Source organism: Anopheles marshallii, chromosome 2 (assembly GCF_943734725.1).
Source record: "Anopheles marshallii chromosome 2, idAnoMarsDA_429_01, whole genome shotgun sequence".
Lineage (NCBI taxonomy): Eukaryota > Metazoa > Arthropoda > Insecta > Diptera > Culicidae > Anopheles > Anopheles marshallii.
Window position 1 is genome coordinate 70,867,353 of NC_071326.1, and position 21,055 is coordinate 70,888,407.

Below are 21,055 nucleotides of genomic sequence, written 5' to 3' on the forward strand. Positions count from 1 at the left end.
CACATTCAATGCCATCGATGTTTAACTATTTCTGTCCGAGCGCATGAATGACTTTTAGCACGGCGGTTTGTTTACATCAGTGGGTAAAAAGAACAAAAAAGGAAAAAGCAAAGGAATTTCCTTCCGGTGATACATTACGTGCTGATGGAAGAATGGCACACTTGTTGCCGCTACCATTTGAACGGCTTCTCGGAGTTTACTTCAAACCCGATAAGCAGACGATGTAGCTTATGCAAGAAAAAAGCAAGCAAGATAAACGCTTGTGACCAGCTCATCAGTGTTGTGTTGCGTATAATTTGCTGCGGTTAAGTGATTTAACATGTTTATTTTTCTTTATTATCGTGCGTGAAATATCGCGTTTGTTAACGATTTTGCTGCTGATCTGAGTTAATATTTAAAAATAATATTTTCCTCTTTCATTGGTACGTTTTCTTATCGATAGACCTCACACCATCAGCATACATACAAATACGAGCCAAACTATCCATCACAATCACACATTGATACACACAACACACATAGATCATCATTATGGCAACGAATCCGCATGACCCGGAATTTGAAAAGAAGTACCTGGCGGATATTGAGCGTGCCAAAGCGCTCAGCCTGGAAACGCTCGAGCTGGAGAAGATACGGGCCAAACAGCGACAAATGACACCGGAGCTGGCCAACGATCCGAAAGCCGTCTCCCAAACGCTCGAAGAGTATCGGGCGTATCTGCAAAGGCGTGTCGCTTGCAGTACTGGCAAAGTTCCAACAACGACCGGGAATAGCTTGGAACTGCCGTCCAGTTCATCAGGGCCGGTAAGACGTCACAGTGACTGCCGCAATCCCGGCATACAGGCACCGCAAACGAAACCGACCAGCAATGGACAGGACGAAGCGGATCTAATATCGTTCAATGCCGTACCGAAGCCACCGGATCCGAAAGAGGAAGCACGGAACAATCTGAAGGAACTGGTCGAACAGATGCATCGGTACGTGACACTGCGAATGTTTTCGTTTGGTGACTTGATAATACCACTTTGTTGGTTTTTGTTTTAGGCTTCAAACACAACCATCTGCCGCAGGGGGACAATTCGCTGAGCAGCAGGGCTTTAAAACGCAACGGAGCCTCAGCATGTCGGCTGCAAGTTACGGGTTCCAGCAGGCGGCATATCAACCGGTGGGAATGCCACCCGTCACTCATCTACAGGGACCGTATAATGCCACCTCGATGCAGCTGGTACCGTACAATAGTCAAGCATCGAAACCGAAACCACTCACACCGGAGGAACTGCACCGGCTGTACAATAGTCCACCACTGTACGCCGTTGCTACGGCTGGGGGACCCGCAACCATGGTTGCGCCACCGGTATATCCCGGTACGGTGGCACCAGCTCCCACCCTATACCCCGGTATGCCATCGTACGCAACGGCACCATACGCGCCCACCCATTCAGTACCGCTTCCAACGGCATCGCTACCTCAACCGGCACCATCCGCATCACCGGCACCAGTATACGGTGTAACTCCAGGAACTCCACTGTATCCCTCACTGCAAACCTCCGGTATGAATGGAGCATCAGCAGCGGCACCATCGGTTTCCAACCCTGAATCGGCAATGGTACACGTGCCAAAATTGGCCACAGCGGGACGGTCATACTCCCAACCCCACAGCATTATAACGAACGCGCTTAAACGCTATCCGTCCCCGGCAAGGGAAGGTACGACGACGAGCGGTGTTATGCTGCGGCCCAAAAGTGATCCGGCGCAACACCGTCTCGGTGCCAAGGGTGCGGATCTGATCGATCTCGGCTTTGAGGACAATCCGCGCGTATCGGTGCTGGAAGCGTTCGATCCGCTGCTGTGTGGCAATCGTTCATCCAGCGGCAGCAGTGCGGACGATGATAAAGGTAAAACCGCACATTAAACTCCCGAGTAATCGTTGCGATCGCACACACTAAACAAAATTACACTAAAGGCCAGTGTATGGAGAGGGAAGAGAGATAGGGAGGACGAGTGAAAGGACAATAATAGGAAACTTAAAATATTAACACAGCACTGCCATTGCTCAATCGTTCACACAAGTTATGTTTTTAGTAGGTAAAAGCAAGGTATCGAGAAATTACGTTTGTTTCACAACGAAAATGTTAAGTTTGCAGCTTAATAGGTTAAATTCAATCGTTGGACCATTTTTCCCCCCAATTTAAACAACCGCTTTAGACTATCGTGCAAAGGTTGACAAGAAAACACAATCGAAACGAATATTTTGTTAGCTATATTAGCACCAAAACGAAGCACAAACTTGCACTCAAAATATGCACGGTAAGCTTTAAACAATAGCAAACCCCACAAGTAGATTCACCTCGAACACGATCAAAACGGCAACAAACTTGTCGTCCCCCGGTAGGTCTCGCTTTTGTGTATGACAAAGTGCGCGCCTACACCTCCGCGCGTACATAATAATTATCGTTTAAAGCTGCAACTGCAGCTCAAAGGCGGGAAACGAATGCGCGCACGCGGACTTGCAGTTCCGCGCAACATGTGTGCGGCCTATTAGTGCCGGCTTCTGAACCGCTGATAGCTGATTCTACTGTTGCTTTTTTCCCTCCCCTCGCTGTCATTTCCGCAAGTGGCGAGAGAGAGATTTAATTACGCAAACACTCGTACGCTTAGTACGAGTGGATAAGGCTTTTGTGTTTCCATTCGATCCGTGAATGGACGTACGACGCGTTTAAGTTAAAGTGTTTGTTGTTTGCTAATGTTTAGCTTTCTTTCTCTTCGCTGCAAGAGGGACATTTCTTTGTGCTGTAGTTAAAGCTACTCTATGTTAGCGTTAAGGTTTATATAATAGTATAGCAGCACTAGCAAAACATAACCTTCTGCTTATGTTCTTACCATAAAAACGTGCGCGCAATATCTTTATCATAGCTTAATCTTATCAGTTCCAGTGCTTCTGCTTCGGGTTGCGCTTTGTCGTTCGTTTACTGAGCCGCCCGGTGGTGCTAGAATCGGGCGAAACAATTATTTTCTTTTATTCCAGTGGAAAACAAACTTCTTCAAAGCACAACAAAAGAAAGCAGATGTGTGTCCTTAGAAAATGTGTGCCTTTTATACGAAATTAGTAAGGGACAAAGCAGGAGAAGGAAGAAGTGGTAATGTATGCGTGCTTTATCGTTTGCCGTTAGTTAGGTTTAGAAGAAAAAAAAGGAAAGAGCGTTTTCAGTAGACGTTATAGTTAACCGCCAGCGTCTAGTACTTGAGACGAGCTGATAACAGAAGTACGCAGGTATAGTGTAGTGTATAGGAGAATCAATCCTAAAGAAACCGTCGAACGTACTGTTTGTGTAAGGAGAACGTAGTACAACCAAACGTTCAGAAAACCCCCCAAACACGTAATAAATCTAGTATTCTCTTCCCTCTCACAGTAGTAATGCTGGCCGTATATGTTTTACTGTTCGATTGGAATGTTGCAAACGAACGAATTGTGTGAACAAAATGATGAAATTATTACGCGCGCGTAGATCGTTCAGTGCTTCGAAGTCTAGGAGAAGGTCAGAAGGTTGGGAACTATTCGCTTCGCAATTTCGCCGTCGTTTAGGAAACAACTAGACTGCGTATATCTGAGCATTCTAACAATTTCCCTTTTAATTCTTCCAACAGATGACACGGCCTCCACATACTATGAAGATTACGATCCGTTCGACTACATCTACTCCGGCGGTACGCAGTACTCCGATCCGGTGTATGAAGCCGTCGTCAATCGCTCGCTTTCGGATAAGACGGCCACACCGCTATCGCCGCCGGCTTCACTGTACGGTGCGGTTGGTGTACTGCCTGCCGGTACACCGAGCGGTTCCCTCTCCGGGAGCTGTTTGTACGGATGGGTTACGTCGCCTGCAGAAGCGTCCACCTCTTCGCCAGTGGCCGGAGAAGATGGCACACCGCCGCCGCTGCCACCGCGCAATTTAACCGGTGGCTATTGTCACACGATGCTACGCGGTGTCCCGGCTGGTCAACCGGACGAACAATCCAATTACGAGATCATGCAACGGAAGCTGGCCCCGGCGAGTGGCATTGAGCGACGAACTACGCCCTACAAGCTGTACGAGAATGTGGTGATTGCAAAGAGCTACGATAAGGAATTGATTGCTTTCTACAATATGGTGAAACAGCTAAGAAGTTAGTTAATGTGTAATCTATCGTTAGAACTGTTGATAATTTATTACCTCGTTTTAGCACAATATCGAAACGATGATCAAACTACCAACGTTGGACATATTGTCGCTGCTGAGTTCGAAAGTCGTTACGTGGAGGGAACAAGCATCAAGCTGTTGGTACATCCGGCACTCGATTGTTTCGCCGGTGGCGATCAAACGAAGGGACAAATTGATGGCTATGGACCACCGATACCATTTACCTGTGATAGTGAGTAGTGATGATTGCTGGCATCTTTTCGGGATGTATTTTTGATGGAAATTGTTAATTTTTCTACTCTCGCTTCAGTTACGACGACGGTGGAACATGTGATTGCCCAGGTGTACTGTTCGCTCGAGGGCAAGATCTGCAACACGGTGAGCGATTATGCGTTGAAAGCGATCGGCATCCAGGAGATACTGTGCGTACGGACGCGCCTTAACCAGCTTCAGTGTGTGCACGATAGCATAAAGCTCGAACACGACGTACAGCTGGGATTTATACCGAAAACGGCACGCACAATGAAGGTGATTGCTCGCACCGGGCAGGACGATGCGCGGGAGGCCGAGATGCGCTTGGAGCATCTGTTGCCGAAGGAAACGACGAACGCGATCGGGTACGATGATTTAATGATACTGCTGGAAACGCTCGAGGCGGAAATCGAGAAGTTGCAGTCCTCGGCAGACGATGGTCCGTCTGGGCGTACCATACTGACGTGTTCCGGTGTGATACAGGCGGTTAAGGCTATCTGCAACCTGCTCGGACCGCTCGATACACTCGACATCGCAAAATCGATCGAGGATCTGCGGGCTTGCTGTGACCATGGGCAGACCGTTTTTAGCTACAGAGACAGCGTGGTGGACGATCAAACGTACAGCAACGGTAGCTTAGCGATCGTGTCGGAAAGTGGTGATTATGCGGAGGTAAAGCTGCGCCCGCGTACGGTCGCGGAACAGATCCGCTACCGGTGCAACGAGGTACGGCACGCCATCCAAAGCCTGCTCGAGATCTATGCGCAAGCGTTCCGGGTGAATTTTAGCGTAAATGTGCCCGAGTACAATGCGAACCCGATCTCGATCTGCAACATCTCGCAGGCGGTAATGGTGAACGTGTCCTGTCTGCATCGGCCACCGATGCATTGGCGGCACGACGAATACAATCTTGGTGTGCAAATCTATCACGGTGCAAGGTACATCAGTGAACCGTACGTGGTGCAGTGTTCGAACGAACTGTCCGGCATTTATCCACGCCTGACGTTCAACTCGTGGATTATGTTCCGCAATCCGGTGTGTACGTTACCCCGCGAGGCGCGCCTTGTATTGGTACTGTACGGGTGTACGCGGGAACCGGTGGAGGGTGGAAATGATGGTGGTTCCGCAACTGGGGCCGGTCCACCACCGGGCGTGAACGATTCCGCTGGTTCGGAAGGACGCATGACGAAGGTGGAGCTAGGATGGGGTTCGCTGCAGTTTTTCGACTTCGAGCGCAAAATGGTACAGGGTTCGTACCTGGTACCGATGTGGCCCCCAACGACGGATAAATTCTTTGGACCGGCACCGTCCAAGGGTACGTACCCGATTGGCGGCAGCTATCCAATACTAGGCATCGAGATACCGAGCTACGGTGGTGCGGTGGTGTTTCCGGAACCGATACGAAATTTACCACCGGTGGTACAGCTGGATTTTGGCAGTCTCGATCGTAACCTGCAGCAGGAGCTGATTGATACGGCCGAGCAGGGTTACTCACCGGACAAGCTGGAAAAGCGTGAAGTGCTGTGGGAAAAGCGTCACTATCTGCATCGATTCCCGCACGCGCTGCCGAAGATTCTGCACGCAGCACACAGCTGGGATTACGCCTGTCTGGCGGATTTGCACGCGCTTATCAAATCCTGGACGGTGTTAAGTCCCGTGCAGGCACTCGAGTTGCTGTTACCGCGCTATCCCGACCTGGAGGTTCGTCGGCAGGCAGTGGAATGGATTTCAGCAATGGCGAATGACGAGTTCGTTGACTACTTGCCGCAGTTGCTACAGGCGCTCAAGCACGACACGTACGAAGGTTCTCCGTTGGCCATATTGTTGTTGAGGAAATCGCTTGAATCCCCAAGAATTGCCCATCATCTGTACTGGTTGCTGTTGCACAGCCTACCCGGCGAAGCGCCCCAAAACATAATCGACGCTCAGGAGACGGCCTGCGACGAAGTGCTCATGAACCAAGCGCGTTACCACAGGCGCAACCAGCTAATGTTGCGCGCACTGCTCGCGATCTGCGGCGAAAAGCTCACCGGCCGGTTCCTGTCGCAGAACATGATGTGCAAGAAGTTGGGCGAGGTAGCACAGAGCGTGAAAATGGCGAAGGATTCGCACCGTCTGCAGGTGCTGAAGCAAGGGCTCGAGTCCGTCAACCAAATGCTGATCGACAGTCCGACCGTGTTGCCGCTCGAACCGGGTGCCGAGGTGACCGGTGTCGTTGTGCGCAGCTGCAACTACTTCAACTCGAACACGCTGCCGTTGAAGATCAATTTCGCCGGCCCGGATAAGGTGGTGGTACCGGCCATATTTAAGGCGGGTGACGATCTGCAGCAGGATGCGCTCACCATCCAGATGGTGCGCATCATGGACAAGATGTGGCTGAGGGAGGGGCTCGATCTGAAGATGGTCACGTTCAACTGTGTGCCGACCGCGTACAAGCGCGGCATGATCGAGCTGGTGTCCGATTCGGAAACGCTCCGGAAGATACAGGTGGAGTGGGGCGTTACCGGGTCGTTCAAGGACAAATCGATTGCGGAGTGGCTTGCGAAGCAAAACCCAAGCCAGCTCGAGTATCAGCGGGCGGTGGAGAATTTTACGCGCTCGTGCGCCGGTTACTCGGTGGCGACGTACATTCTCGGCATTTGTGATAGGCATAACGATAACATTATGCTAAAAACGTCCGGCCATCTGTTTCACATCGATTTCGGCAAGTTTCTCGGTGATGCGCAGATGTTTGGCAATTTTAAACGGTACGTAGTGTATTTTTTAGGGGTTCGAGTTCAAGTTGCGTGCGTTTCTGGATTCTTTTCAAGTTGAACTGGAATATTTAGAGGTATATGTCGTATCTTTCCCTACTTTTGGGACTTAATTCAGTTCATAACTTTCGCAATTGAGAACATCTTTGTTGCATCTGAGAGACTACAATCAGGTTGTGAATCTTGCAAGATTTCGAGACAATTCTCTACCTATACAAATTCCACTTCAAGTTGTAAAGAATCCAGAAATGGCGAAAATTAACAATTCAACTCCAACTAAAACCCTGTATTAAACCTTTTGGAAGTATTTTAATGATTGCATATATGAATGTCCTTTCAGTGATCGAACGCCATTCGTGCTAACGTCCGATATGGCGTATGTGATAAACGGTGGCGATCGACCATCGGCAAAGTTCCACCAGTTCGTCGATCTGTGCTGTACCGCGTTCAACATCGTCCGGCGGCACAGTGATCTGCTGCTGCACATGTTCGCGCTGATGACCACGTCCGGCATACCGGGCGTAACGGTCGAGGCGGTCAATTACGTGCGCAACGCGCTCCTACCGGGCCAATCGAATCCGGAGGCGGCGGCTACGTTTGCGAAGATGATACACATATCGCTCAAGTCGTGGTTCACGCAGTTTAACTTCTTCCTGCACAACATCGCACAGATGAAGTTTTCGGCCGAAACCGGTGACGGAGAGTTGTTGAGCTTCATACCGCGGGTTTATACGTAAGTTGTCGAGCATCTTTCCTGTCGTTATTCAATTAAGAAGACTTCTTTTTGTTGTATTGCAGGATGGCCCAGGACGGGCGCTTAAAGACGGTTTACGTACACGGGTATCAGAAGCGCTACGATCAAGAAAAGTATTATACGTACATTCTGCGGGTAGAGCGACAACACCAGCCAGACGCAGCCTATCTATTTCGTTCGTACAAGGAATTTTGCGAGTTCCATCAGAAGCTCTGCATGCATTTTCCGCTCGCCAAATTGCATAGGTAAGTGCATACGATTAGCGTGCTGGCGGTATTGTTTTGGAGTGTGACACAGTATCAGCAATCTGGACGCGCATGCCATTGACGTGATATCATTCCGTTTGCTGATAATTTGATAAAGAGATTTTAGTTTTTTTTTTTCATATGTCAGCCGCCATGACTCATACGCAATGACTCAGTATGATGGTGCGTCTCACGTTTTCCCTTGAGGTGTTGCCAGTCACTTTCCTAATGTTGTAAACCAAGGCTTAACTCAATACATCTTAAATTATTTCTTTTCGTCAAAAAGTCGGTCGACAGCAGATAAGCTTTATAAACATTTATTCGTCATTCTGTTTGTACCCAAATGTTGTTGCTTTTGTTTTTTTTTCTTTTACGCCGAAGTTTCCGATGCGTTTGAGTCACTGGCACGTGCTCTTGGGGGTGGAATTTGTACTGCAGGTGTATTCGCACTAGCGTTTTCTAGCTGTGCATGTACCCTTTGATTACGCATGCCCCGAAGTGTCCGTGGTTGGGCGATCGGTTCGGGAAGGTTTCGTGGCGATGGTACCGCCTGTGTCATCCCGGCACGCAGAGACGCTGGTGCGTTTCTTAATACATCCGGATCGATTTGTGTTTGTGCGGCTACCGTTTGATTAATACTGGATCTATGTTTTTGCACAAAATCCCAGTTAAAATCATCGTCCGAATCGGAATCGGGATCTTTTCCATTCGACATCGCAATTGGAGTTTGATTGTCCACCGTGGGAAATACGTTTTTGTTCTGCTCTGTAGGTGTGATGGGTGACGGTGTGGCCGGAGAGTCATTTTTAGTGGTAACTCGTATTGACCGTGGGGGCGGTGTTGGAATGGTTTGAAATTCTTCGTTGGTAAATTCGACCATACTGGAAGTAGCTTCCACCGGAGTTTGTGGTGGTGGTGGAGCGCGTTTTTTAAGAATAGATTTTGGTTGTGGAGGTGACGTTGGTGGAACTGGTACGGAAGTTACTTTAAGTATTGGCTTCTGCCGCGGTGGAGGTGATGGTGACGGTGACGGTGAGGCTGATGGTGACGGTGATGGTGACGATGAAGATGGCTGCGTACGTGTACTAGTAGATTGCTGTGAGTCTCGCGTAGGGTAGTTAGAAATATTAACACGCTCGAATATCGCATCATCTTCAGCCCTTATCAATGTCACCCGTGCAGGTAGTGGTGATGATGTTTCAGGCCTCGTTGAAGTATTGGATCTTTCTGAACCTGGACTGTCAGGTGTGCGAATATTTACACGTTCGAAGAGGACATTAAAGGAATCATAGATCGGTTCATCGACCGGTTCCTCGGAAGCAAGCGGTACGATATACTCAGGTTCGGTGCTAACTTCAGGTTTCACAGGATAGATCGGTTCCTCGTAAGCAAGCGGTACGATATACTCAGGTTCAGTGCTAACTTCGGGTTTCACAGGAACAATCTCGCGTGTTGGCAAGGAGTTACTTGAGGTCGATCTTGGAATCGGTGCAATCGGCACTACATGAATAGGCGATGGAGGTGGTGATGGCGCTGCTGTTCGTACATACGGATCACTTAAAACCTCAACCGATTGAGGTGAGCGCAGCTCGTGGATCTCTTCCCCGTAATGTATGGTATTGTTGGCATCCTCCAGCCGGGAGTCGTTACCGTTGGTTAAATTCCCCATAGACTTTGCCTTGGAAACACCCTTTCTAGCGGGTGGTTTCGGTGCGGCATAGTTCGGCTCCGGCGGTGTGTCGTAGTCGGCATTAAGCTGCAATCGTTCGACTGGAGGACGTACTATCTTATCATGGCTATCAGACTCCATGACGACATTGCCCATTGAGGGTGGTCTGCTAACGGAGGAGATTCCGGTGGGTGCGGGTACCGGCACCTGAGGTGCCCGCGAGGCACGTTGCGCTGTCACCCTTGCCCGTAACGTGGAGGAGGAGGAAGAGTAGGAGTTGGATGGACTGTTTGTAGACGTGGTTGGCAGGTTGCCATTCGAACGAATCGCTGGTTCGGTGAGAATCGGAAATGGAATTTGTAGACGTTAGCAACTCTGGTGGGATGGACACGCTTCCTCATACTTACTGGCACGAGCAATTGCTTGTGGTGGAGGTTCCCAATAAGACGAACGTACCGGCTCAATGTAATCCTCGAAGTGTGCACTTTGTCTATACACGCCAATCACAGTTCCTGCAGTTGCCTGTTGGAGATATAATATACAAACTGTTCAATAAGACGAGATCCGCATTGCGCTCAGTTTTTATTCTATATTTGTACCTCCTTTCGACGAATGTCCCGTTCCGGTGCCGATGGTATCCCGTCGAAGGTGATCCTTCGTCGAAACCATTTCAACTTCAAACCCATTGTATCTTAACGGATGAGGACTCTTGTACGAATTGTACGACACGTTCAGCTCAAGTGTTCACAAATATCCGTAGAACCTTCCGTGCGGGATGACACTTTACGACTGATTATCAGCCCAAGTTCGTCGGTCAATTTGGCCCGTTCGCGGACTGTGTGCCCTCTTCCTATAGATAATGGTATCGTGAAGGAATGGAAGGAACCACCCGCCCTCCATCACAATGTCGTGCGTTGAGGAAGGTGCGTTGATTTGACGGTCGATCGCATGCCGCCGATATCTTATCATGGAATTGTTTCAATGAAATAACCGACGACGACGAGCTGATGGTCGATATAAAAGTCGTTGATAGGTGCAGCGAAAATAGAGTCCCGGGGATGAACACACGTTTCGTGTGAGCCGATCGGGGACCAATACATTGGATATGTTTGTTTAGATGCCAAGAATTTATATCCCGGATCGGAATTTTTGGGAGCGAAATTAAGATAATGCGCTTTGTTTAGAACGTGACAAAACTACCAAATGTATACAGCAATTGAAGCAATACAGAGATATTGAAGATGTGCCGCAATTGAAAATCGGTAAACTCCTATTTTGATGCATTGTTTATTAGTTTTATCAGCTTATGAAGAGCTTAAGTAGGCATTAGAAGAACCTTGTTACTACAAGATTGTGAAAGACGGAAGGAAAGAGCCCTTACTCTGTAAGGTATTAAACTGGAGCTGGTTAAATGTTGGAGCAAGCCTCGCTATCTTAATTGACAAGTGTTTTTTTTTTCGCTATTGCCTTATACCATCCCCGTGGGTACTTTTGCGGCGCTTTGATAATAAGTACCTGAAATGATGACATTCGCTCGAAACGTGTGTAGGAAGTTTCATGTGTAGAACTGTTGTTTTATTTTTAGTTGCGATGATTTTTTTTTTTTACAATGTTCTAACTTCTGTTCTTATCTGTGTGCTCGTTTTCAGTCTGCCGTCGGGCATCCATGTCGGTCGCTCGAACGTCAAGGTGGTCGCCGAACGTCGTCTTCCAGAGATTCGCCAGTTTCTCATCTCGTTGTTTAACTCGGCAGATGAAATAGCACATTCCGATCTAGTTTACACCTTCTTCCATCCGCTGTTGCGCGACCAACAGGAAGCTGATATCAATTCGGCCAAAGTGAAAGGTAAGCGGGAGGCGGGGGGGGGGGGGGGGGGGGAACGCAGTTCACTTGGGTGCCTTTTTCATGACAAATGTTTGCTGTCTGTTTCGCACAGGTATACCGGCACCGATGGAAGACGGCCAGCCGCCGCAGGTTGGTGGCAAGATAAAGATTTCAATGCAATACCACCGGGACACACTGATCGTGATGATCCACCACGTGCTCTCGCTGCCAAACACGCCCGGTGGACAGCCGCCAAACACGTACGTTAAGGTGTACCTCAAGCCGGACAGCTCGAAATTGACCAAGCGCAAAACCAAAGTGGTGCGGAAGAACTGCAATCCTAGCTTTATGGAAACGGTAAGTGTTCCCTGTCCGTATTGCGCCCTGATTTGTCCTGATTTGATTTGTTCTCTTCCACTTCCAGTTGGAATACCGGCTCCCGCTCGAGTATATCCAGAAGAAGGTGCTGCAGGTGACGATCTGGTCGCATGATTCGCTGCAAGAGAATGCATTCCTTGGTGGCGTTGAGCTACCGCTTGCCGAAATAGATTTACGTCGCGAAACGATACAGTGGTACCAGCTGGGTTACCTAACGCGTGTCTAAGATCGGTCGTCATCTGTACATGTCCAATTTTACATAGTTTTTTTGTTTGTTTTTTTTTTGTCACTATCGTATTACTACCGTTGCTGTGCATTTGTTTATTGTAACTGCCCTTGCTTTATAAAAAACAACGTTTGATAGTTTGTCACAGTATACTCAACAGCCAGGAAAGAGAGAATAAGGTCTTAAAACAGGTTGTGAACAAAGATATGAGGTAGCGGAGCTTGGACAGGCAAGTGAAATTGTTAATATACTATCCCTGTTATTTGTTAGCTGCTTAATCCAGGAGCAACCATTTATAAACACGCAATCATTACACGCTTTGAAAACAGAATAAATAGGCAGGAACTAATCGAACCCCTCTCTTGCCATCGTGATATCCTAATCACAGATGATAGTTTTGTGCAGGATTTATATATTTGATGCATTTTTTTTTTATTTACATCCACTGCTACTTTAACGATCCTTTAACATGTAGAACCACCGTTGCGATCTAACTAGCCCAGGGTTTGAAAAAAAGCATAAGATTATGTGCATTCGTGTAGTTGCTTTTCGTAGCTTTCGTAGCGCAAACGTGCGTGTTGTGTTAACAAGAGGATATTTTATTTATTACCGTACACCTGCACATCGAGTGAGATTAGGCAAGTACATGCCAGCGTGTGTGTGACCTGATGTTAATCGTAATCGGAAGAGAGAATTGAGAAAAAAATATATCTATACTAAATCAAAGCAAAACTTCCACCATACGAAAACATCGCCAAATTGGCGGGTTGATTGGCGAAGAATGACCGCAACTGTGTGTGGCTGTGCATGATGCGAAGCACGCGATTGCCGGTGCCACCGCTGTGGGCGAAAGAAAAGGAAGCGCGCTGAGTGGTACGAGCGGATGTGCTTATCAGGGCTACATACATCGTTCAGGGGAATATTTGTGCCCGTATCGTATCTTGATGATCGTGGCCGCATTTGATTGCGGGAAGAAAACAAAATCTACCCAGCAGTGTAACAGCAGGAGCACATCACGAAGGTGTTGATAGCATGTACCGAAGCTATCGGTCGATGGAGATGGTTTTCCCCTTTTGCATTCATGGGAACATTCAGGTGAGTGTGTTTAAAAAGTAAATGCTTTGTATTAAAAACAATTAAGTGCGCCAGTGCTTAAAAATAATAATTAAAATCCTTTAAAGTAAATAGTAAAAATCAAATTACAACCATAAAATTGGAAACATTGTACGTCTCAAAGGTGTATGTCCCATCAAGTTTAGAACGATGCTGCAATTATAATATTACGAATTATACATTCTCTGTACTTTGTTTGTAATAGTTCTATATTTAAAATGTAGCTCATTCCATATTCGAATTCAAATTTATTATTACCGATTCAAATTAGAAGTGTGATAAATTTGTATATAAACAAGTCATATAAGTTGTTGAACAACTGGTCCTTGAATTGTGATTATATCTTTATGATTCTTTAAAGAATTAAAAATAGATTTTTTTAAGTATAATAACTTTAATAGTTGTTTATTATGGTTATATAATTGAATTTAATTGATGTATGTTTTAAAACACATTTTTATAGAAGAAACACATACAGAAAACGAAGCATGTCTTTCCTTCTCCATTTAATATTATTTGTCCACAATGGAAATTAATCTAAATAATATTTAAAAACACCAATATTTCCCTTAATGTATACCAATTTTGTAATGTGATATTTCGTTGATAGGAAAGTAGCATAATTAAAACACATGAAAGCTCCGGTGATATTGACGAAAGCTAACCAAAAGCTTTGCATGATACGTCAAACCGCTTCCAGCTCGTATAGTGTTCATTCAAGCGTCATGCCACAGTTCATCACAATAGTAACATTATGAATGTACTGTGATTATAAATAATCATACAAAACGATTTATACATAATTAGCTTCATAAAATTATGCTTTTATTTTCTGGTTAAAAATAGTTTGAAAACATGTTCAATCTCTTTCATAAAATTCGAGAACAAAAATTGTTTAGAAAGGAACGGCAAATATGGCATGGGATATGACACACTGGAGAGAGCGAGATGGAAGCATTAGTGTTCATGAGGGCAGGGGTCCTAAACGCACGGAATTAATTGAAGGATCGGTAAGAATTTACCATGAATTTTATTAAGTGTTTATATGAAATTTTAAATATCTATTGTCACAATATTGAACAGTTGCGAATATTTTTGTTTGTTGTAAGTTTGTTGGTACAATTTTATTACTATAAATATTATTGTTGATAGAATTAAAATATTGCCAAATTAATTGTAATTTTCAGTTTTAAAATTCTACCAACAACACATGCATCTATCGAACAATCCGTTTGAGGATCACTTCAAATAAAACTGTTTCTAGAGCACATTGCAAGACGCCGGTACGGTTGCTCAACCCTGGCGCCCAGATATGCCGAATGCGTGTGGATTAAATAATGTGGAAAATGAACATTTACTTCAACGAAAGCATCGTTACCGAGCGGACGCATACCGCGCGCACATTTTTCCGTAGCCGTTTGTTAACCGCGTTGGTGCGCCCTTGTTTTTTTTTCTACCGTTCTGCCGCAAAGGAAAGCTAGCTAATTGCCCACCATCGTTGGGTGAAAATTATACGAGAGAGCGAAAGAGAGAGAGAAAAGTTTGTTTAAAACAAAAAATACCCGCGCAGTGAAAAACGTTGGTGCCCAATTAGTTGGTGCTTTTGACCGAAAACACGTTTGTTCTGTGCTTTCCGGTGCGTGAGTAGCTGAGACGGGCGGAACCGTTTTTGCGGTGGAAAAGCGTGTGATATCAGCACACTTGTCACGCGAAAGGCATTCCCGCACACAGGATCGAGCCGATCGAGTGCTTTTCAGAGGAAAGTGTGGTGAGGAAAGAACTAAAAACAATTTTTAAAAAAAGTTTTCACCGTGTTGTTCGTGTTGTGGACGGAAAGCGTTTGAGCGTTTGGCCCAGTGAGTGGTAATAACAAACCCGTCTCCCCGTGTACCGGCCGTGCTCGGTTGTGAGCGGCAGACGATACGCAAACTGAGTGGTGAGAATTTGCGACCGCGACAAGCTCCGTGCTCGGTGGTACAATTCGCGGCCGCAAACTAACGTCCCAGCGTAACGCACATATGGCAGCACAGCCTGCGGCCTACCCACACTCTGGCCCGCACTGACAAAGCAACAAGGTGGTGGCGCTCCTGGACTGAAGTTTGAAGTTTTTAGAAAGCTAATCATCGCTGGGCGAGATAATCAACTTCCCTTCTGGAAGCGAAGCGGACCCGGGGACCCGGTGGCCCGGTCGAACGCACACCCGTATGTGAAGTCGCACTTACGCTGATAACTGGCGTACAATCGTTGCAGGGCGAGAGGTTGTTGTGCGTGTTTCTTTCTCGTTGCTTTTGTGTGCTTTCGTCCGCTTGCCGTTCTCGGCCGGTTGCTTGCTGGAACCATCAGCAAACGGCAGCATCCGCCGAGTGAGGGTATATTCGGCGGTACCCAACCCCAAACTGTTCGGGGCTTCGGAAATCCTCGATCCATCGCCCGGTATCAACAAGTGGTTGCCGACGCGTGTAGAGTGCGTGCGCACCGGGCACACAAATATTTCCACGCGGAAGAAATTAACGCACCCGGCATCCGTGGTCTAGTGCGTCCCGCAACGCTCCGCATCGGATCCGAGCGAGAGGAATGTTGATGAAGTGAGTGAAAATAGCGTGCCGACAGACCTGGCATAAAGGCCCCCGCCAAGAGGACCAGTTTCACTATCCATCCCCCAAAAAAGGAAGACACCCCAGGCGGGACCGGTCGGAGCAACTCGACCGTCCAGAACTTCCGCTAGCCAGAACGGGCACGCACGCGGGGCGTGTCGGTGAGTGAGTGTGCGAACGAAAAAAAGCGCAACATAATTAGAGCTAATTAGCACCACCAAGAAACCCTGAGCGTCTTCAGGACTACGGTCGCAAGAACCGCACCGTTTCGGAATTGATCGCGCGCGGATCACGCCGGTTGCTCCCGGCAGGAAGATCGCTAGCTCAGAACGATCGAAATCGGAAAGGATATCGCACAAAAAAAAAACAAAAACGGTTTAAGAACGTCAATATCCGGACCTACACACCCGCTTAGGGGGGAATTCGCGCGTAGGGAAAAGTGTCCGAAAAGTGTTTGCCCCGGTGGGGGGGGGAAAATAGTTTGGTGCAAGTTCGATTTACGGTCGGTGTGTGCTTGTGGTAGTGGTGTTACTGTGCTGTGTGCGAGCGTGTGCGTGTGCGTGAGTGGTCAAGTCAAGGCTTTCCCCTGGTGCTGGAATGTGTACCGCGGTACGCGAACCGGTCAGTGACAGTGAGTTGATGAATTGGTGCCGCTGCTGATCGTAGTATCACAGGGTAGTTCTAGTGCGTTTGTGAGTTACCCCGCATCTTAGCTGAGAGGTGCATCAGCAAAAGAGATAGAGAGGGAGAGAGAAAAGAGAGAGAAGTAAAAACAAGGAATTCCACAACTCCCTATCGCGAAAAGCGAGGGTTACGGCGCGACGAGGAAGCTTCCGGTCGTCGGAACACGGTTAGTAGGTTAGTGGCAGGAGACTCCCAAACGTGCGGGGGGTGTTGTGCTGTATCGTCACCGGAAGCAGTCACCAGTAACGGCCGTCAAGCTGGATTACTTAAACGCGATGGATTTCGACGACGGGGACCTGAAGGACATTTGGGACACCGATCTCGATGCGGTAAGTAAGCGAAACTCCCAATACAGGGTGTAATTACTAAAACAGATGCTGAACGGACGCATCTTTGCTTTGAAGTTGGTCTTTGAAGACTAGAGAGTGAGAGAGAGAGAGAGGATATCCCCAGCATTCTGAAGAATTAGATCTGGTGGATGTACGGGTTGTGGGAGTGGCGTAATGCTCTCTCCGCTATTCATCTCACAAAAAGTCTTCTGAAGTTCCCAGTTGGAGTTGGAGTTGGTGTGGTGCATTTCCTGCACCCAAGCATTGGGAATGACTAATGCAATTGCTTAGACATAGACCCGCTCGGGTAGTCGGAATAGTGGCTGTGGGTGGAGGAAAAAATAAAACATTGGATACACTGTACCGAGAGCTGCATAAAACATCACTATTAATAGCGTGGTGTGGTGCTCGGTGTCGTTGTAAACCGCCAACCCGGTCACATTTTGTGAACCCAACCCCGAAAGTGCCCCCGAAACATACCACTTTCAAACGTGCGTCTCAAGCTAGACCACTGGAGAGGCTGCTACGAAGCGTTCTAGCGAGTGGCGTGCAAGAAGCGGCGTTTGGTCCCGCACAAGAGGGAAGCTGGTGAGATTAGAATGCGGGACCAGAGGCAAAAAACAAAGGGCAACAGAACCCCTCGGGCGCAATGGTTGGTGCTGGTAAAGTAATTGAAACATGTGCATGTGCGGCACTGTTCGGTGCCAGAGTTTGGACCAGCGTACGGGGTAAGGGTGGTGGTCCATATCCGCGAATGCCAAGATACGATCCAGATACGATCGCAAAACGGGGGGGGGACGGTGGTGGGGGGTTCAGGGTGGCAGTTGGAAGTGAGAACATGTGTTGTTCGATTTATGCTCTGGTAGACGATGTTGCCGCCCACCATCACCCCATGCATGCTCCTCTTCCACCGCCCGCAACGCACCACGGAATTGGGTCACCGTACGCTTCCGTCATTTCCCGTCCCGAGCTGGCACGAAGCAAACGCTTCGGCGGAGATTGATTTGGGACTTTCGATCGAAACTAATCAATTTCTGGTGTGTTGCGTTGCTCTTTTTGTGCTTTTTTTTCTGTTTTTACTGTTTATTATTTCACTTCCTTTCACGCGTCGTATCCCACCGTACGGGCGCTTTCCGTGCGCGCGGCTGAAGTGAAAGTAAATTCGTAGTGACTTCCCCGGCTGGTTTCACTCGCCCTCCGTACTACGTGCATTCCTTCCCGGCGGGGTTGCGTCTCGGTCACCAGGGGTTTTTGGAATGTCTTCACCACACCCGAGTGTCCTTTTTGATTTTGTCTCCCCCCCCCCCCCCCCCTCCCCCCAACCTTCCAACTTTCCCCCGCCATGGTCCGGATGGTAAAGTCCGGTTTCGACATATGCACACGTGCATGGATGGAACAGAACATTGTCGGCATTGTCACCTTGTCCATTTCCTCGGCTACGGCGGGGAACAGAGATGGAGTGCGCCATAAATCGATTAGGCAACAAGCGACACATCAGCGCCGCGCTTTTCCCAACGGTCACCCAGTTGTTGTTGTTTTTTTCTATTTCATCGGGACAGTATTCACTTAATCTGGTGGTGTGTAAGTACAGGCTACGCTTATTTGTCTGCCTCCCGTGCTACAAACTCCACTCCCACCCATCCCACCAGCGTGATGGCCAATTCCGTATGCCCAACCAACCGTTACTGATTGCACTCGGTTGCAGTGGTGGAGGGATTGGGGAGGGTGGCTTTGGGGAGTTTAGTTTTTCCGCTAGTTTTTCGGTGTAAAGGGTTGGGTAAGTTGGGGTGCGGGAAACGGGGAAGATAGAAGAGGACGGTCGGGGAAGATTTTTTTTTTGTTAAGGTGGATTTACACTTTTTTCTCTCCCTTTTTTTCCCCATTCAACTCCAATGGAAGGGAAATCATCGCTCGATGGAGCTCTGATAATAAAAAAAAAAATACCATACCTTCACGCCGGTGTCGATCGACCGTTGGTGTTGTGTGAGGTAACCAACAATAGAAATCATGACACTTCACCTCAAAACCACACACCCCACCGTTTGCTGCCTGCCCCACACACCAAACCGGGGGAAAAGCAATCACACCAGTAATGCCATCATTTTCATCAATGTCTTTATATGTGTCCCGATGGTGTGTTTTATAGTGCATGTGGGTGTGCGTGTGTGTTGGTGCTTCGGTACGCATGTTTTACGAGTTTTCCACCTTCAGCACCTCATCATCACCGTGATTGCAATCCCACGCAACACCTCCCCAAATCGGTTCGATGTGTCGTTCGAAGCGCGCCAAACCCATTGGCCACTCGCTTTCGATTAAGTAGTGAGTTTTGTTGTGGGGTGCAATAATAAGAAAAAAAATGCCGAATAAAAACACTTTTTTTCCGAAAACAACAAATCCGAAAATTGTTGTCGAACAAAGTAGTACATTTTCCCCATTAATTTCCATCGTGACAATACAAGTTTTCCGGCACCAATTGGCTTTTGGTTCGCTGCGTACCTCGAGAGATGCATTAGACGAGATGTTGTCCAGGATCTATGCTATTGCTTTTCTCTCTCTCTCTCTCGCGCTCTCGCTCTTTTTTTCTATTTATCTATTTCTATCTCAATCCGTTGTGGAAGCCATAATCATCGTTGGGCCGGCATTAGCGGCCGGCATTCCGTCGCCTTCGATCAGTTAGTGTCTTCTGTGTTTTGAAAGGGTCTTTACACCACCTTTACCCATAACATTCCAATCCCAGTGGCCCTTCACTGCGACTTAATATGTAACTACTTTTGTGTAATATCCCCGATCGGGAGTGATCGATGCGATTATTGTTGTTGCACACTTTTGCACACAGATGGCGCTGTTGCATGTCATGTACTAAGAGAGTATTTATGAAGCTGCAATTACAGTCTGATTCAGATCTCTTTTCATCAATACTTTAATATATTAAAAAAATTGATTTATTTTATTTTATAAATTCCCACTTCAATGTTTCGACACACGCTGACTAATCTTTCTTGGCTAAACTATTTATATTATCAATTTACAATCGATACGTGACGCTGAGTGCGTGTAATCTCAATCACCATCACGGCGGTAATTATGGAACACCTCTTCCATCGTTAAGGCTTATGCAAGCTGAAGTTCTCCCGGCACGGCACCACCCCGCTGTACCACTCCACCCACAACCCTTTTGCCCAGATTGGAGACAATCTTATCGTGCGTCCCGTAGGCACTTGTTGAGTTAATCGGAAGCGTATCATTATAAAATACGCACACACGGACCACCGATATGCGGGGTGGACCTTTCGCGAACGAAACCGGAGCCCCATCGCTACCGGCCATTAGTATTAGGGATTAGGAAAATAGGCCTTTTTTTGTGATGCGGGGTGCCATTCAACAAACGAAACCAAAATGGCTCACGCAGGACCTACTAACTGCGGTGGCGGGTAGGTGTATTACATCCGGTGCTACGCAAGGTTGATAAGAGCGTACAGAGACTCTCTGTCCCCCGGGTAGCTCCGGCTTGAAATGCGTCATCAATTGCGGGACTTTACGGTCGCGTTCCTTAAACGGTGCCGGGGAAAACCCCCTTCTCGGGATGCGAAAACAATTTGAGTGTAGATTTAGTAAAGAGACCTCTAGAACGATGGCGCGACGACTTAATCTTCTGGTGCGAATTTGATGCCGTAGAGAGACATACCGGGGCTTGGTAGCATAATTTATAAGACACGACCCAGATTTATGAAGTACAGCCGTTATTGGAGTGGGAAGTAAGAAAGGAAGATAAATTTCCCATCTCTCACCGTCCGCTTATGCATACAAAACTGTGTAATAGAAACTATTAATGCTATTCAAGTGTGTTGTACCAAAACATTTTGTTGCACAGACGGATGGAGGAACCGAACCAAGAAGGGACGGGCGTAGCATTTCTGGGGTATGGTGGAACCCACTTTCAGCTGATAAGAATTGTTTCCCGACTAATGGACATTGCTCGTTATTGTGACCGAAGTAGTGTGCCGGCATTGTCCGTGCCAGAGCGGTGTGGGCAATGCTGGTACCGTGGGTGCGCA

The 21,055-nt window shown here is 47.6% G+C and overlaps 3 protein-coding genes across 3 annotated transcripts in view; 2 read left to right on the forward strand and 1 right to left on the reverse strand.

Moving 5' to 3' along the window:
* Positions 1–531: 531 nt before the first annotated feature.
* LOC128710036 (phosphatidylinositol 4-phosphate 3-kinase C2 domain-containing subunit beta) lies at positions 532–12,286 on the forward strand. Its single transcript, XM_053805076.1, has 10 exons — positions 532–977; positions 1,045–1,895; positions 3,646–4,164; positions 4,222–4,410; positions 4,489–7,177; positions 7,524–7,916; positions 7,982–8,182; positions 11,501–11,697; positions 11,789–12,033; positions 12,101–12,286. Exons 1-10 carry the CDS (start codon positions 532–534, stop codon positions 12,278–12,280), a joined length of 5,910 nt encoding a protein of 1,969 aa, XP_053661051.1. The 3' UTR covers positions 12,281–12,286.
* LOC128710037 (proteoglycan 4-like) lies at positions 8,553–10,537 on the reverse strand. Its single transcript, XM_053805077.1, has 4 exons — positions 10,451–10,537; positions 10,259–10,373; positions 9,618–10,180; positions 8,553–9,563 (listed from the first exon to the last, which is right to left on the reverse strand). The coding sequence occupies exons 1-4, from the start codon at positions 10,535–10,537 to the stop codon at positions 8,553–8,555; spliced, it is 1,776 nt and encodes a 591-aa protein (XP_053661052.1).
* Positions 12,287–16,946: 4,660 nt separating the features above from the next.
* The window catches only part of LOC128710199 (cyclic AMP response element-binding protein A), a 93,958-nt gene continuing 89,849 nt past the window's right edge, over positions 16,947–21,055 (forward strand). Inside the window, exon 1 of the mRNA XM_053805243.1 lies at positions 16,947–17,000. Within this exon, the coding sequence (XP_053661218.1) occupies positions 16,947–17,000 (54 nt within the window). The remainder of the gene's footprint in view (positions 17,001–21,055) is intronic.

Bases quoted from the DNA above. Each gene is read 5' to 3' on its own strand.
- LOC128710036 (XM_053805076.1), top strand. From the start codon at position 532: ATGGCAACGAATCCGCATGACCCGGAATTTGAAAAGAAGTACCTGGCG. The intron at 1,896-3,645 runs GTAAAACCGCAC...TTCTTCCAACAG, and splicing joins CAGTGCGGACGATGATAAAG to ATGACACGGCCTCCACATAC. The intron at 4,411-4,488 runs GTGAGTAGTGAT...CTCTCGCTTCAG, and splicing joins GATACCATTTACCTGTGATA to TTACGACGACGGTGGAACAT.
- LOC128710037 (XM_053805077.1), bottom strand. From the start codon at position 10,537: ATGGGTTTGAAGTTGAAATGGTTTCGACGAAGGATCACCTTCGACGGG. The intron at 10,181-10,258 runs GTAAGTATGAGG...TCACCGAACCAG, and splicing joins ACAAGCAATTGCTCGTGCCA to CGATTCGTTCGAATGGCAAC. The intron at 9,564-9,617 runs GTGAAACCCGAA...CTTGCTTACGAG, and splicing joins CAACACGCGAGATTGTTCCT to GAACCGATCTATCCTGTGAA.